General features: G+C 36.8%; 1 protein-coding gene across 1 annotated transcript in view; it reads right to left on the bottom strand.

Moving 5' to 3' along the window:
* Window positions 1-1,689: 1,689 nt before the first annotated feature.
* The window catches only part of LOC131064860 (uncharacterized), a 100,272-nt gene continuing 84,470 nt past the window's right edge, over window positions 1,690-17,491 (bottom strand). Inside the window, exons 18-21 of the mRNA XM_059220696.1 lie at window positions 3,502-3,670; window positions 3,278-3,407; window positions 2,351-2,886; window positions 1,690-2,220 (exon numbers count right to left, since the gene is read on the bottom strand). Of these exons, the coding sequence (XP_059076679.1) occupies window positions 1,924-2,220; window positions 2,351-2,886; window positions 3,278-3,407; window positions 3,502-3,670 (1,132 nt within the window). The 3' untranslated portion in view covers window positions 1,690-1,923. The remainder of the gene's footprint in view (window positions 2,221-2,350; window positions 2,887-3,277; window positions 3,408-3,501; window positions 3,671-17,491) is intronic.

Raw genomic sequence — 17,491 nt, 5'->3', positions numbered from 1 at the left:
TTCTTATCCTTTTTTCTTTTTTTTAGATTGATGACAAATTAAGATTAATTTAAAAAAATTATGAACTTCTTCTTTTCACAAAACAATGTGTCTCTAAAACTTTTAGATATTAAAAGCTTTTTTTACACGTTTTATTGTCTTAAAAATTAGAAGCATTTTTTCTTTGAGATTGAACAAAACAAAATGCACAGCTTTTTTATATTCTAAATTATGTTATTCAATTTTAAAAAACAATTAAGTTGGCATATGCCTTTAAATGGTTTTATCATATTCAAATTAATGATGGAAACTACTTCGGAAGTTTGATGATTTGAATCAATTTCATGAACATGATTTCAATAGAATTAAATGGTTTACACATTATAATGATTGTCACTATATCAAACCACTAGAGTTGTAAATGACTTGATATTCTAGACAATCCCTTGAATGCCCACCAAAGTGTTGTCAAATTAGAATATTATGCTACACCTCACAACTTTCAAGTAAGAAAGACTCCTGAAACTTACCACTTTCCAAGTGAGAAAACCATCATTCTTCCACCTTGTTAGTGTGTCAAAACCCACAGCAACAAGTAGCTATATTCAACAAAGTTCTTTGTGATTGTACTATCCCTTCTACCCCACTTCCCTACACAATCATTTGGATCTATTTTATTGACATGATTGCAGCCATGCAAATAAAACAGCGACTTCCCATTCTATCATAATTCTCAACAATTTAATTTTTAATCTTTTGTTTCTATCATGACTATTTTTCCAATCCATTACATTACAACCCTTTCCATGCAAGTAAAATATATTATTTTTGCCCAGAACTGAATTTTTAAGATTAAAATTGTATAAACACACAATAAAATTCAATTGAAATATTGAAATAACAATTATAACAAACTATTTCATATAATATACAATGAGATTAATGAATTATAAAGATGACGAATTTCAATTATATGTTTGTATCACATTTCATAGAGTAATCAAAATTCACCTAACCACAAAAAAAACCTCTAAAACGAGGAAATTTATTTCATTTTCTCAAAACATGGAATGTATAGTGTGAACTCGAAATCGTTTCTTGAAAAAACATAAAATGTAGATTATACCATTTTCTTAAAATTTAGTCTGTATACACATGTTCATGCCCTTCAATCACGCGTAAGGATATGAGATGCATTTCACCATCAGGACGGGCTATACGCCAGAAAACCGCAGGGAAGCACCATTTTTCCCAACTTAATTAAACCCAGTTGGTTACCGTGGAAAATGTAACAAGAAGTTTATGGAATAGCCTTCATTTAAAAAAGAGGTAGTTGAACTTCATTTAACATTAAACTGATTCAAAAAAATTGCATGTACAATCGAAACATAAATATTTTCACCGGCTAAAAAGAAGCTATAATTCTTCCTTGAAACCAGTTAAGTACATCAAGCAGATATGTATGATTTGATTAAATTCCAAGTATTTACTTTTCATACCTTTTGGCACCACCATATATTGGTATTTTAGCTTCAGTGTTTGTGGTTGTCAGTTGGTTCGATTGTGGACGTGTAAATATAATCTATCCATACCGGTAGTGAAGATGGCCAAATTACCATTTCTTCTACTCCTGAAATTCCTTAATTTACTCTAAACTCACAATCAGCAGTATTTCAACATCAATGTAGTGAGCTTTATTTTAAAAGGAGATGAAAAATCCTTTTATATTAAAATTTGGAAGAATTTAATCAAATCACCTGTACAGTGTAAATCTAAGTATGTTCACCAACTCAACTTGGCCATTTTTCATAGCATATCACGTAGATGCACTGAATAAAAAATATGATTTAGGTGTTCCATTGAACACCCAATTAGCTTTTCCATCTATGCAAAATGAAGGCAGCTAGAGACAACTGGAAAATATCTATTCAACTCAAAATGAAATCATTCAAACCATCTCCGAAGCTCTCCAGTACCTTGTTTTAAATCATTTTTCTTATTTGAATAGTTGTTTGAAAACAACTTGGACCGGTACCGTGCAACCAGCTTATCCAGTTCATCTTCAATCTCCTTTCCACTATTTGCCTTTTTCTTTGGTCTTTTACCGTTCTGCTTATCTGAAACTGCATCAATACTATCATTAAACTTCCTTTTCGCGAGGTTTTGCTCCTGCACATTTTGTTGCAACTTGCCATATTTTTTGCCAGTGACAGACACAGAGAGTTGCACTCCCTTGGCATCCTGTGCATTCAGAATACGTGATCATCAGAAGCTCAGGTAACATTAAAACAAAGAAAATAGAATGCTAAGGCTATAAATGCAGCCAAACAATATAATTTTGTAAATAACCAAATAGATACCAATATCATACCTGTGATTGACGCTGACCTGTAGGTTTATCTGTCGTGTGCTCTTTTTCTTTGGCCTCTGCTGGACCTTTTCCAGAAACAGCTTTCTGCTTCTGTTTCTTAAAACTACCACTTGTATTGGACTCACCGTTATCCTCTATCATAAGATTTTCTCTGCCAACCTTGCGTCTATTTTTCCTATCCTTTTTGCTCTGTTTGACTGCATTTTTTTTCTCTTCCTCTTTAGAAGATTTAGAGCCCTCAGACTTGTCTCCTACAATCACATTTGTCTCAGTTTTGTTTTGACTTTTCTTTCTCTCCTTTTTGTTCCTTTTAACTGCATTTTCTTTCACTTCACCCTCTAAAGTTTTAGAAAAAGACTCCTTGTCCCCTAGACTCCCACTTGTCTGAGTTATATTTTGCCTCTGTTTCCTGGCAGACACTCCTTTATCACCATTTCTAATTTTGGCAGAGGCAACTGACAAGTTACGCTTTTGCAACTTCCGTACATCTTCAATTGCAAATTCAACAATAGGCCGATGCTCTGGCCCAAATGTTTCTGCATTACAATATAAAATGTCATGTCTTTGAGTACAAATAAAAGTAAAAACACCAAATAATTCAATTTCTCTTATGCTTACGCTGCATCACTATTATTAGCTAAAATCTGACTACCCTGATCAGTCTTCTTTAGATGTTCCTCAAGATTTTTATTTTTTACATCATTTGAACACCAACCATGTTCCATTTAGTAAGATATGGCAACATCCTGTTATATAAAAATACTAATGACAATCTGAAAAGATATTACAGTGAAAAAATTAAATCATCAAAACGAATGTTAATTCTGATAATGTTTGTCCAGATATTCCCATCCGATATGAAATGACTGGAAAAGTTATATTTCTCTAAATCAATTAACATGGTTAAAAGGAAAGAGGAGGTGAGACCTGGGTTGTTATTGAGCACACGAAGAGCCACAATTGCATGTTCATGTTCACCGAATTCAATGAAAGCCACACCTCGAGATCTGCCCTTTACAGTGCTAACAGGCTTCCTAATATCCCTCAAAATTTTCACCTGATGCATTCAGAAGACGTACACCATTTGACTAAAATGTTCAATCATTTTGATCCAACAAATATGAATAAATATGCAATCCCCCTTTCCCAACCTGCTTAATCACAGGGTTTTGTTTGGATGCACGTGACTGTATTGCGTTGATGAACAGTTTCTTTAGTTCCTTTTCTGTCATAGACTTTGGCACATTGTAAATTGCTAACCTTGTTCTTGAAACATGGAAATTTGGACTCCTAAGTTTTATTTCCTTTTGACGTGCCAAACTGCAACCATAGCATAGGCATATTCATTAAAAGCTGAAAGGAACCCAATGAAGGGGAAAACAAAGTATAATGAAAATCAAGAAACTCGTTAACTAGATTTCCACGTATTCTGATATAATAGAATTTCAGATTAAAAAAAAAAGTTTTATAAGGGAAAAAGGATAGGAACTTATTTTTTATCACAACTTTCATCATCACATACAATATTTTTTTATTTTATTTGTGGATCCCAGGCTAGCCTTCTATTTAGATGCCATGACTGCGGAGTGGTCTTTATGTCAAGTCAACAATTCACACTCAGCCTTGTCCGTTGGGGTACTCCGAACCTAGGGTCGAAAGCAATATTTTATCTAATTTCAACACTTCATGTCTTCTAGAGATCTGAACTCAAGGCTCTTAAAAAAAAGAATATATATTATATATATAGCAAACTGGAAGTCTTCAAAAGCTTGCACACATGTACCATTCCTAAACCGCTTTTATACTCTTGATGACATTGTCTTTCTTTTTAACGAGTATTTCTTTAATGGCAGTAGGATATATCTTACTACTCTTTGAATGGATCTTTGAATTAGGTAAATGCAGCAACAGTATAAAATAATAATATTTATTAAGTGGAGCTCTGACGATAAAGATATCAGATGCCCTCTCTTAAGCCACTCCACATAATTTCAGATATGGATAACTTTACATGTGAAGAGATTGTACTCATCCTATTGCACATCCCATCTATGATGTGTCAAACTTTGTCATATCAGTGATAGGTATGACCCTTTATGAAGATATCCCCATATTGTTATAAACAACAGGGACAGCACAGGTATGATTTCCAGTTATCCCCATTTCATTATAAAATGTGGGACAATTTGACACCCCCAATCCCAGAAACAACATTATCTTTGCAATTTCTTGCATCACCGAAGCCAACTTGGTCCGAGCACAAAAACCACAGTTCCTTACAGCAGAAGCAAAGAAGCTAGCATAATCAGATCTGCAGCTAGGATTCCCTCGTCAAAATCACTAATCTTCCAATAACTCTCACTGATCATACAGAGATGCAATCATGAGTCCAGAAAAGACACCTTAGCACTAGGTGTTTCCAATACAACAAAGAACCATAAAATCCTCCAAAGTAGAAAACACATCAGCTAGATTGTAGACACACCTAGTCAAATACACATCTCCAAAGCAAATTAGCGCAAGGCCCAAGAAATGTTATTGACCCATTTATGAATTTTAGGCATAGGTCTACCAATCTATGTTACCGATTCAGGCCCCATGGCCTGCTGTTTCAGGTCCAGTCCAGCCTGGTTACGGTCCAAATTTGGTCCACCCTAGGGACTGAATTTGGCAGGTAGCGATGCCCTGGCAATGAATTTAGAGTTTTTTTGTTTTTTTTAATTTCTATGTTTGACTAAAAAGCCAAAAATACCCCCCACACTCTAAAGTGTTGATTCCAACACATGTTAAAGACATTGTGAACGCATAATGAAGATATTAGAGTGAATGCATAACGAAAATATTATTCATCCTTGTTAAACATTCATTCTTGCTTGCCATTGCAAGAGTAGAGTTGAGGATTGTTTAGTGAACATTCCAAAGTAGTCAATTTGCTATTCCTAATTTCCTATGGTTTTTTTCATGCTTTTGTTTTTTTTCTACATTTATATTTTACAAATGAACTCTACTATTTTGTTTTCAGCCTTCTATGAATCTATACGCATGCTTAATTTTTTTAATGAATTAAATTGTGTGTGCACGACTGTGTGTGTGTGATGCCAATGTCACCAGGAAATTTGCTACATGGGTTTGATGCCAATGTCACCAGCAAATTTGCCAAGGGTTTGAAGGGGGGGCGCATTCAGATGTTTGGCAGGGATTTTGAGATTGATGAAAAACTTGTCGTGGAGGTTACTAGTTTGTCTATGGAAGGGGCCAAGTTTTACAGGGACAGGTGGTTGTCGGATGCGGCGGTCAAGAAATTTCCCAAAGATGACAAAGAAAGGAAGAAATTGGCCAAAGTCTCCAAAAGTAACTATGATACAGGTAATATCAAAACTGTTTGGTGCTTTGTGCTTACAGTTATCATGAAATATATAACCCTAGATGGTAGGGTCACTAGGGCTTCTGGGCACCAATTAGTTTTGTTGAACCATTTTAAGCACAAAGTGCAGATTTCTTTTCCTTTTTTTCTGCAAGCTTCCTTTAATGCCAACATTAAAGAGCACAAGAAAAACCCAATCCTTCATGGGGGCTTGTTGTTATTAATATTTGAACATATTAAATCGCAACCCTCTCCTTCCTTATAGGTCCCTGATTCTTCCTATGATACTGAGGTGGAAGAATCTAGGAGTCACTTCTCTGATGAGGAGGATTGGTACACCAAAATGGAAGAGTTTAACTCTGAGTCGAAGGAGAAAAAGAAGTTAGGCCATAGTTCAAAGAAAACTAGAAATTCCCATCTCAATAACTAATTCTGAATTTAATTCGTCCTATCATGCCATGCCTGATAAATCTTAATTTGGGTAGAGAAAGTCTGGATGATGTTCTTACCATAGCCCGTGATTCCACGGTCAACAATTTCAGAATGCAGAAATGGCTCTTCAATGAAATCAAAGAGATCAATATAAAGATCCATGTTGTTAACAGTAATCAAGATAACTAAAGTGTTGAACAATGGAGTGTAAAACAAAGGAAATCTATTGTTGAGTCCATGCAAAAGACTGTAAACACTGCTAATAAACTCAAGAAAGATTGCGACAACAGGATGACAAAACTGGAAGACAAACTCAAGAAGGATTATGATGGTAGACTGAAACAGCTGGAAAACAAGTTCCAAAAATTCAATGACAACCTTATATCCCTTGTGACCTACAGCCATAAAGTGGTTAAGAGGTCGGTAGAAAGCATCAATACTATGGTTGGAAAGCTTAAAGGTCTCCAACAAGAAGGGGTGGTGGTAGATCTGGATTCGCTTGACAAGATGCAGGATGAGAACTTTGGTCCCTCCAAAAGGACTAGAGCCAATTTGAAGAAGAAAGAGACCAACCAAGACATTCTGGATCTGAAAAAGATTGCAGTGGAGGCACTCAAGAATTTGAACTAGGTTTTCTTTAGTTTGCTATCTTATTTCTAGTTTCTGGTTTTTTGTTGGCTTTTGGCTGTTCTTTGGCTGTTGGCTCCGATATGCCTATCTTTTTAAGCAGCATTTTGCAAAAAGGGTTTCGGGTCCCTTCAAAATCTGCTTGTTTCTTAATCAAAAACTATAATGTGCCCATTTTTGTGTCATCCTATTTTGCAAGTGTTGGCCAATTTTCTAGGGTTACCTGAAAGTTTCTAGTTTTGTTGGGAGTGTCCCAATATCCTTGGTGAACTTGGTTCTCAATTTCAGTAGGTTTCGGTGACAATTGCTATTTATAGTAATTGCTTGCATGGCACCAAGCTTTCTAGGTTTGTTCTCTTTGGTCCTCAAAGAACGTTGTTATAGTAAGCTCTTGCATGGCGCCAATGTTTCTAGGTTTTTTTGGGTTTGTTCTCTTTGGTCCTTGAAGAACATTGCTATTTATAGTAAGTTCTTGCATGGTGCCAATCCTTTTGGGTTTGTTCTCTTTGGTACTCGGAGAACACTACTGTTTATAGTAAGTGCTTGCATGGTGCCAATTTTTCTAGGGTTTTCTATGTTTGCTCTCTTTGGTCCTCAAAGAACACTCCTATTTATAGTAAGTGCTTGCATGGCACCAATCTTTATGGGTTTTTCTAGTTTTGTCATCTTTGGTCCTCAACGAACACTACTATTTATAGTGCATCAATTATCATCTATCAGCTTTAGTTGGTTCTGGCAAGGTTAGTATTTTAAGATGGTGATTGCAATGGCAACTTATGGTGCTTTGAGGTATTATTTCAAATAACATTAAAAGTATTAAAGTTAAATTTATATTTAACTTTATTCAATTTAATAAAGTGACTTTGTTTTGGTGCCCAAGGAATTACAAGGTATTTTTTTTTAAATTATGATATTATCGAATAAAGTGATTTTCCTAAGGTGGGCACTAACATAGCGAGACATAAGGAGATGTTAAAAATCAATTTAAATATTGCAAAAACCCTAATTAGGGCATTGGACTTGGTGGAGATAAAATAGACCTTTTAGAGCTCATTTTCAATATGTGGAAGATTTATTATTTCTCTGTCGAAAAAACTGTGGTTCTTGTGATTGAACTTGGTTCATCTCTGTCTTCCTGAGGACAAAAACCCTCTTGGAGAAGATTAGCTCAAGTGGTGAAAGATCTATCATGGCTAATATTTGTTGGAGATATCTTGCAAGTATTTCACAGTTGCTTACATAGTTGATTTATCGAAATTGTTGAGTCTCTTTCAGAGACATTTGCGGGAGTTCCAAATTATTTGCAAGTTCTTTGTTGTGGACGCTTTGCCTAGCTTAATCAGTGTGAAGGTTGAAAGTTAATTATTTTGAGAGTGTTGTGACCTTTTCACACATCGCCCCATTGCAAATGGGGACCCCCTCTTTCCTGCTTCCTGCGTTGTTTAGTTTAGGGTTCTAGCAGCATAGTGGACAATTTTGAGTTCCCGTGCCCGAGTCTCGAAGTTTTTTGATTATACCTAATTGTCGTTTAGGGTTTTTTGAGGTTATAGGATCAAACGCGTAAAATTGAGATTTTAAATGATCCTAATTTTTGTCTAAAGTGTAGACCTTTTGAGCATTAACGTGTTTTCAAACGTCGATGTCGGTGATTTTTAGTGCTAAGGTGTTTTAGGGCCCTTTTGAGTTGTTTTCTCGCTCCTAGGAGGTCATTCAAGTTGGTTTTGCACTTTATCCCGATAGGTTTCTTTGTGTTTAGCTCAAATTTTTATTGAGTTTTGAAGTTTCTTAGTGATTTTGAGTGGAAAAATCATCATATTTCGAATGAAAATCCATATTCTAAGGGTCAAAAGGTCAAAATTCCACACTAGAGGTGCTTTTCGACTCATATTCTTGACTACCCATAATTTTCCCCCACTCAAAATCTAGACTGGACATGAATTTCCCCTGGAATCCAAACATGCCCTATTTTTCCACCATTCAAAATCCAGACTAGGGGCAATTTTCGATGACTGAAAATTCCGCTAAATGATGGAGATTTTCCTAACAACTCACGTTTTTCCACTGAGAGTGTGGAGGAGGTTGCGGATGACTTTCATGATGATTCCTGGCTTGAATCGATTTTCCACCAGGACTTTTGTGACGAGATTTTATGGATTTTTTTTTATGTGGATAGTAATTCCAGACCCTAGGCGAATTTCCACTAGGGATGTTTTGAAGATTTTGTGTCCGAATTGCTATCCAAACAAGGGTCTATTTTCCCCTAAATGAGTTTTTGGTGCTAAATGACGAGGTTTGACTTGGAATTTTCATTCCAGACCCAAATCGATTTTCCCTTGGACCCATTTTGTGCAAAGTTGATAGATTTTGATAGGGATTTTTATCCCTACATGGTGCGATTTTCCCTTGAAGGGGATATTTTAATGATTTTTATTGGGATTTTTGTCCCAACTAAAATCAATTTTCCCCCTGTTGGCCATTCTGATTTGAATTTTGAAATATTTTAAATAAATGGGCCCAAATTTAATTGTTTTTACAAAGTGTGACGATTATTTAAAAAATAAAAACAATTAATAAATGATTTGCAATGGGCATTTAATAATTTTCACCTTCTAGAAGCAAATCGACTTTTGCTAGGCAAGTATAAGTACAAGTGTTTTATCCCACATTGCCTATGTGGTGAAAGTTAAAGGCAAAAGCAAGTTTAAAAGAAGAGGCCAGTATTATAATATTATTATATTTTCCAGGTGTGCTGTTGATTTGGGCGAATTTGGTTGAGTGTCAAGTTGACAACATTGAGACTTGAAGTTGATTTCCTTGTGCATTTTCCTCCATTTCCTAGCTGGGAGATTTATTTTGGCTGCCATTGAAGACCATTTGACATCATTTTTCAGACTTGACGATTTTTCCTTGGGTGGCACCATTTTGGACTTAGGCGATTTTTGTTTTGGGGAGGTTTTCACCTCCATTTTTGGTGATTCTCTTCACCATTTGTGGCACCATTGCTAGGAGATTGCTGTCAGACATTTTCAGACCTGATTTGTTCCATTTTTTTCGACTTGTGTGACCTCCATTGCTGGCTGGAAAATCAATTTTCAAACATTTTATTTCCCGCTCAATTCCACTTAAGGCGATTGGTCCAAAGGGCTGATTGGAGTTGTCTTCAGTCAATTTTCAGAGCTTTTAAGAATTATTGCAGATCTGAATCTTCATTGTAGGGGGCTGCCCTTAGAAAAACTATCATTTCCAGCCACCTACCTAACTTGGCGAATTCATTTGGGAAGCATTTTTACTCCATTCTAGGGCCATTTTCTGAGTTTGCTATCATTCCTAAGGGTGCTGGTAAGTCTGAAAACTTGTCTTCAGACTAAGTTTTCATTTCCAGCCCTACATACATACTCAAATTTTCTCGTTTTGCCTTGCAAAATCGATTTTCATCGAGCTTGTGCACATTTGGGTAGTTGCAACATGATTTCTAGAGATTAATTTGTGAAGTTGCAGGTTGTCTTCAGACCTGCTGGCAGCCATTGTTGACCTCGGAAGGCATCTTCAGACATAGATTAGTGTGAAAACACAACCTTTCACACCTTTCCGTAGTCATTGTTTGATCCAGTATACTCCTTTGCACTCCGATTTGAATAAAATTTTCAAGTATAAGGAAATGTCTTCAGACTTTGGTCTAAAAATTACTAATTTTAATGAATTTCATGAGGGTTTTATACCTTAACCTTGTCACATTTTGCATTCAATTGTTGAAATCTATTGAGAATGTGGATTATTTTCTTGATTTCCATACCCAAATTCGTCTAAATCATTCGGAAATCAGAAATTTTGTTAGGAATATTTTCCGAAGTTCTAATTCTAGCTTTGTACAGGTACGATGTCGAAGTCCGAACTCAAAGAAAGGAAAGAACAACAGAGGATAGTTGAGACGGGATTCTATCCAAAATCCAAGATGTCATCTAGATGGAAGGAGATTACAAACACGAACATGCATTTCTTAAACATGAGCCAAATGCAATGGCGGATCTTCGGAATTGGAAGCCAGATCCCTTCCCCAGCTTATGTGAACATTATGAAGAGTGATATTTATCAGGCCGCCAGATTTCCGCAATCCATACAATGCAGTGAACTTATCCTGGAGTGTGCACGATGCTATGATCCTCGCTCCCGAAGGATCAAGACTCCTAAGGGTGCCATCATTGCCTACCTTGATGAGGATGTGATTGCTGAGGTGTTTGGAATTCCACGTGGAGCAAACATGAAAGATATAACCAAGGATGAATATGAAGACAAATATAAGAACAAGGTGGCCATGTGCAAGACTGTAGTGAACAAGGAGTGGATGATTGATCCTAGGACTCATCATTCCAAGGCTCCCAATACACTCATGTGCACAAACTTTAAAGATGAATATAGTGATTTAGTATTCTTGCTTAACCGAGTGATGGGGATGCCGCAAGGTGCAATATACGATGGATGATGTTCTCTTCCATCCAGGATTGTCTAGAAGGAACGTTGATTAATTGGTCGAAAATCATAAGTGGCAATCTGGATTTTCAACTGAGGAATATGGAGCGATCCAAGTCATTCGCCATGACTTCCTATTTGGTGTACCTACTTGCACGATTTGTTACCTACAAGGGATTGATATGCAGAAGTGAAGTCGGGAATGGACAAGGACAATTCAGGAGTTACGAGTGCTATCCACAGCTGAACATGTATCGAATTGAAGATTATAAGAGAGTGAATGATGTATTCACTATGTACATAACACGAATGTTGCAAGGCGGAATCCACAGGAGGTTGTCCAAAGAGGCAACAAAGCTGATAGAGAAATATGGATCGTGGTATATATAATTTGCCACTTTCACATACCTAAGGATTCACAGATTCCAATCCGAACCTTACAGGCTTCCTAAGCATCCTTCTGACAGAATGATCTTGTTGGAAGTGGTGAGACAGCTTCTAGAGTTTGATTCTATCCAGAAGGAGAAGCACAGAACGGGTATGTCATTTCCTATTTCAGTAGGGAAGACATTGGAGGTTTGCCAATCTGCCTTAGCAGCAAGCATCGTAGTTGAAGAGCTTGCATTCTATCGATTTGCAACATACAAGAAAAGAGAAAGACTCGATCCAGATAAGAAAGTTGGAAGGATCAGGGGAGATAAGTTCATCCACAAGGTAGACATAGAAGATTATTGGGCCGACCTGATGGACGAGCAAGCAATAAAGAGAAGAATGTGGTCCAGGATGTCAGTGGATTTCATGAGGAAGTGGGGACTTTTCCTCATTCTTGATCAGGTGTTAGATGATAAGGATCATACGCATCCACAGTATGAGAGTGAAATGAAGGCGGCGATTCTATTGCCTAATTGGTCAAAACTAGAAGAAACAGATTTGAATGTGTTGATGAGAGAGGTCTTGAGTTTCTCCCGAGCATGGGTGGATATTCAGATGAACAAATTAGTTGATATGGGTGTTACCTTCACTTATGAAAAGATGAAACAGGAAGAATCTGCTTCCGAGGATGATCAGAGGACTATCAGTGATATCAGGATTCATGCGGATGAGGAGAATCAAGCTCCCAAGAGAAGGAAGAACACACCAAAGAAGTCAAGGCTAGAGGGAAGAAGATTGAGGAGGTCAAGAAAAAGAAGCAAAAGACTATCATTCTTTCGCCTATCATTCCTTCACCACCTCTCACTGTCTCATCAATCAAGGAAGTTAAAATGGCAAAACAAAATAGGGAGGATGAGCAATGTTCCAACACAGTGATACTACCAGAGAATATTCAGAATTTACATGCTACAGCGACATCTGCTCCACCTAATGAGGATGATGATCAATCGAGATCCCCTAGCGTCCTTTTGGAGGTTAGTTTGGGAAAGAATGTATACAATTTGACTAGGGATAATCCTGATGATGATGATGACGTTATCTCGGCATTGAGAGGGCTTGATCGAGAGATGTGTCTCGACGATGGTATGGCGATGGCTGCTATTCCTGATTGGCTGATGAGAAGTATGGAGAAAAGTAAGAAGATGGTTGAGACACAGCCTATTGATGATATTGATGACTACTTAGCTAGGAGCAATAAGGAGAAAGAACCTAAAAAAGATGAGATTTTGTCACACATAGCTAGAGATGAGACAGGAATGCAAATTGCACAGGTGGTTGTTCCCATTGGAGATGTGACGGCGGACATTGCTACTCCCATGGATTTCCAGATTACTTCAGTTGCCCTTGGCCATACCACAAAAGAACAAGAATTTCAGGAGGTTGGTGATACCCTCAAGGCAATCAATGCGAGATCAGATAGTGAGATAGAGAAAAGAGAGAACTATGAAGCAAAGAATAGGTTGGTGATACCCTCAAGGCAATCAGTGCGAGATTAGATAGTGAGATAGAGAAAAGAGAGAACTTATGAAGCAAAGAATATCAAACTTAGAGAGTACATCGCAGGGATAAGGCGTGAGAATCCTACCCTTATTTCCCCTATTGCAGTTGATCGTGGACTACATTCACATAATGAGGCAACGAGAGATACACTCTCGGAAATGGAGAAATGGATTGAAAATACAAAGAGACGGGTGGATGATTTCCTTACTCAATTTGTCCAGGCTTTTGACAGGACAAGGCTTCTATTCAAGATACAGTATTTGGAGGGAGTTTCGGAAGAATTCCGACCCATTCAGGAAAAGACTATTCCATGCCTCAGAGCTTTGAAGAAGATTTCTATGTCCACATTGATTAGAGAGAATGTTGTGCACAGTGGAGACAGATGTGATTTCCATGGTTGGTATTGTTCATTAGCCTTGAATAAATCAACTTATGAGAGCGCACAAAAGAGTTGTGTAGAGATGGAAGGATCTATTCATGATATTCAATCGAAGATCCTTGCCTCAATTGAGGAGTTATTGGGGGTTGATGTCAATGAAGCCAGTGGGTTACACTTAGTAGAATTGAGAGACAAAATGAAATTCATGTATTTCAATCAGTTGGACTCTTTGAAGAAGAGTCAGATAGATGATTTGGTCTCTTTGTTGATTCATGTTCATAATTCGCAGAAGCTCATGCTAGATTGGGACAACACTTTGGATGCTTGCTCGGATGCATCAGACGTGATTGGTTTACAGCAGGATACCTTACCCAGCATTTCCATGGAGGAGTTAGATTTTGTATTGGCTAGATTCTTGGAGTATGCTAGGAGAGAGAGAGATGCAAGGTGGATTCCCTATTTGATGACTAGGTATCTTTATATTGGGCCATATTTTGGTGGCTCCATTTTTTTATGTAAACCCTAATTAGGGCAATTCTAGAGTTTTCTTGGCATGATCTTGGCATGATCTTGGCCCTTGATTTAGTTTTAATCTTGGCCATCCATTTTGTATGAGACTCTATATATACCTCATTGCCTCTCATTTGTAAGAGAGAGATTTTGTAGAATTGTTGGTATATGCTGCGGCTTTTGAATATAAATCATTGTTCGACTTGATGGTGATTTTGTTTTTCAAATGTTGTCTTGCATTCAAGGTTCTCAATTCCTCCAAGTTAGATTAGAGTTTTAGATTAGAATTTGCTTTCATGTTTGTTAGATTGAAAGAAAGATTTGTTGAATGTATTTGTGTGGAATCTATTTATCCATACCACTAGCCTCTTGATGATTGTAAGTGCATCGTGCGTGGTCAACTGGAAATTTATGCAAGCTTAACTTCGATTATTATATGTCCATTGTTATGCATCAACTTGGATGGTATCAATGTTTGATGGTAGTAATTTGAAAATCTATAAGTATACCTTAGATGATTGCACTAAGCTTGTGTCAAAATCTGTTCGACTTGATGGTGAGACCTTCCCTAGTTTGATTCCACTAAATTTGTTCATCATTTCCTACATTCCTAGGCTTAGAATAGATTTCCTAAACCCTATTCCCCTTTTGCCATTTTTTTAGTAAGTCTTGTTAAAATTAAGTTCAGAACTACATTGCCAAATCCTAAGTTATCAGCACACCCATTCCACAATCATGATAAGCAAAGTTATTCAAACAATTGTGTAAGTCCCCAAGTGAAAACAGCAATTCACATCGACCATTGAGTTACCCACTCGTCAAGACCAGACTGTAGAAACCTTGGAATCATTTTAGTTGATCTTACCCTAAGCATTTGAGGTGATTTTGTTCAAGAGAGGGTAAAGTACTTTGGTATTTTAATCTGAATGGTATGTGCATAAAACACACATCAACAGAGAGCAATTTGGGTGTGGAGGTTCCCTTTTGGTTAGACATGGGCATTTCATTTGAGGAGATTACTATTTGGCATGGAGCTTCCTTCTTGGCATGAATTTCATATTTCATGACCTGAGATAGCTTCCATAGCAGAAATATCTCTTCTTGGAAATGTGTTTGATAATATATTATGTTGGAGCATCTACTTGGGCATGAGCATCAATTCCTTGGCAAGGGTTCTTTCTCTTGGTGTGAACTCTAATTTCCTTGTCGTTAGCTTATTCTTCAAACGCTTGATCCCTTGTGTTGGCTTTGTGACGTAAGCTTTTGGTAAAGCTTAAAGGGACGTTGCGATTGATGATTGTAGAAGACTCGATGTATCAAACTGTTGTAGAATCGCCTTATTGCTTGCTGAAGGCATGAGACTTATCTTGATGTTGGTATTCTTCTTTGTGACAGAGCTACGTTATGATGGACGATGTTGTTGTTTATTATTTTCAAGTGTTGCAACTTCTATTGTAGACTGATATATGCATTTTTTAGCATATTAAATCATTTTCAAACTGGTTTCAATTATTAACTGTGAACCACAAAAACGCAAACCCCCCCCCCCAAAACCCCGCATTTTCAGGATGGGGATGACTCCAAGACGCAAGGGCGTGGTGGGGATGTCCCCCTGCCATCCCTCCACCACTATCAAAATGGGGGTAACGTCCTAGAGATGTCAAGATGTCCCCGCGAAGTTCTAAGGGTCGCCCAAGCGCCCCTCTTATATCACAAGGACATCTCAAAGTCTCTCGTCCCAAGGACACAAAATGTGCTCCTTTAAAAACTAAAGAAAAAATTCATTGAAATTTCTGCCCTGGTGAAGCCCTAAAGGCACGTGGGCCCCATCCAACTCCTCCATCCTCTATAAAACAACACATTAGCTCATTTTTCATTCACATTTGGTTTCCAATTTTTTTTCAGCAGCAAAGTGCCAAGGAGAGAAAAGACTGAGTGAAGACTAAAGAGTGAGATTGGAGGGTTTTGCAAGTGCAATAAGAGACAAGGATTCCACATCTGTTTGGAAGGATTTCTCAAGCAAAAGGTATGCTTTTTTTACTTTTTTTTTAAAAAAAATTGATTTCTTGATGTTGAATCTTGATGAGAAAATAAAAAACGAGCAATGTTACATTGAAATGAATGTATTAATATGCATTTGCAGCCAAATATGTTACACCAAAATGAATGTTATATAGCTGCAAATCCATATTAATACATTCATTTCAATGTAACATTGCTTGTTTTTCATTTTCTCATCAAGATTCAAATTTTATTTTCAAATTTGTTAAATAGAAATTTAATAAACTAGGTTGTGTAATGCCCCTTATTTATAAGTGACAATTAATAGAATTGATTTTTATTAACTTATCAAAAAATAAAAGATATATTCAAATGATGACTTAATATTAAATAATTTAATTAATAATAACAAAAAAAATAAAATATTATTAAATGTCACTTTATTAAATAAAGTTCTCCAAAATATAATTAATATTCTAGTCGGCCAAATCAACCTAATCTTCTAGATGCTTCTTGGAGTTTTTTATAAGGAAGCTAGATGAAGGATAGTATGCTTAGATTTGATAAATGATTTAATATTTTTGGAGACAAAAACCTTCAGGAGTACAGAAGGGCTGGATGAAAACCTGGTTCTTCCAAAGGGGTGGATTTGTGACGAAGTCTACATCAGTCTAATTTTGTGAAGTCACTATGGAGACAAATTTACAATAATAAGGATATTTGCAGACTCGAAAACAAAGAAAAAACCTGATTAATATGGGCCGATTTATATTTTGATGTTCTTGGTATCGTCGTGAATAAAATGTGAGGTAAAGCAATATTGGAATTTTGGCCGATCCATATTTTGTTAATTTCTATAGTTGCTGTTAAAATATCCCTTGGTTGTATTGCTGTGGAAAATTGCTATAGGAGCTATTCCAAAAAAGTTTATTTTGAAGATTTTATTGGCATATCATTTGTGAACCCCGCTCCACTATTTGGTTTCATTATTAAGTCTTGGCGTGAAAGTATTACCGGGCAGTGAGGCAAATATTTTGATATTTATATAGTTTCACATTAGCAAGGTTTGATATGGCGTGAAGAGATTAGTTAAGCCGATGGAATAAACCAAATTTTTTACCTAAGATGGCGTCTAATGTTTAAGACAGAATTTGAATTCACGAAAGGTATTAATAAAATTGTGTGATTCCATCCAACTTCTGTGGAGGACTAGTGCAGCTGCCTGGGAAGTATTGATGCCCTACCAATAATTACAGAGAGCTCCTCTTTGAATGTATACATTGCATGCATGCCTCATTCATAGGTCTTGGCTAAATGATGCAAAGCCCTGAGAGGGTTGAGTAAATCGGGAAAATCTTTGAAGACAACTTCCCAAACCTGATTGGATCCGCTTGGATCAGACTCTCAACAGACCACAAACCTCTCACAA

Source organism: Cryptomeria japonica, chromosome 5 (genome assembly GCF_030272615.1).
Source record: "Cryptomeria japonica chromosome 5, Sugi_1.0, whole genome shotgun sequence".
Lineage (NCBI taxonomy): Eukaryota > Viridiplantae > Streptophyta > Pinopsida > Cupressales > Cupressaceae > Cryptomeria > Cryptomeria japonica.
This window is presented reverse-complemented; position numbering and strand designations above follow the sequence as displayed.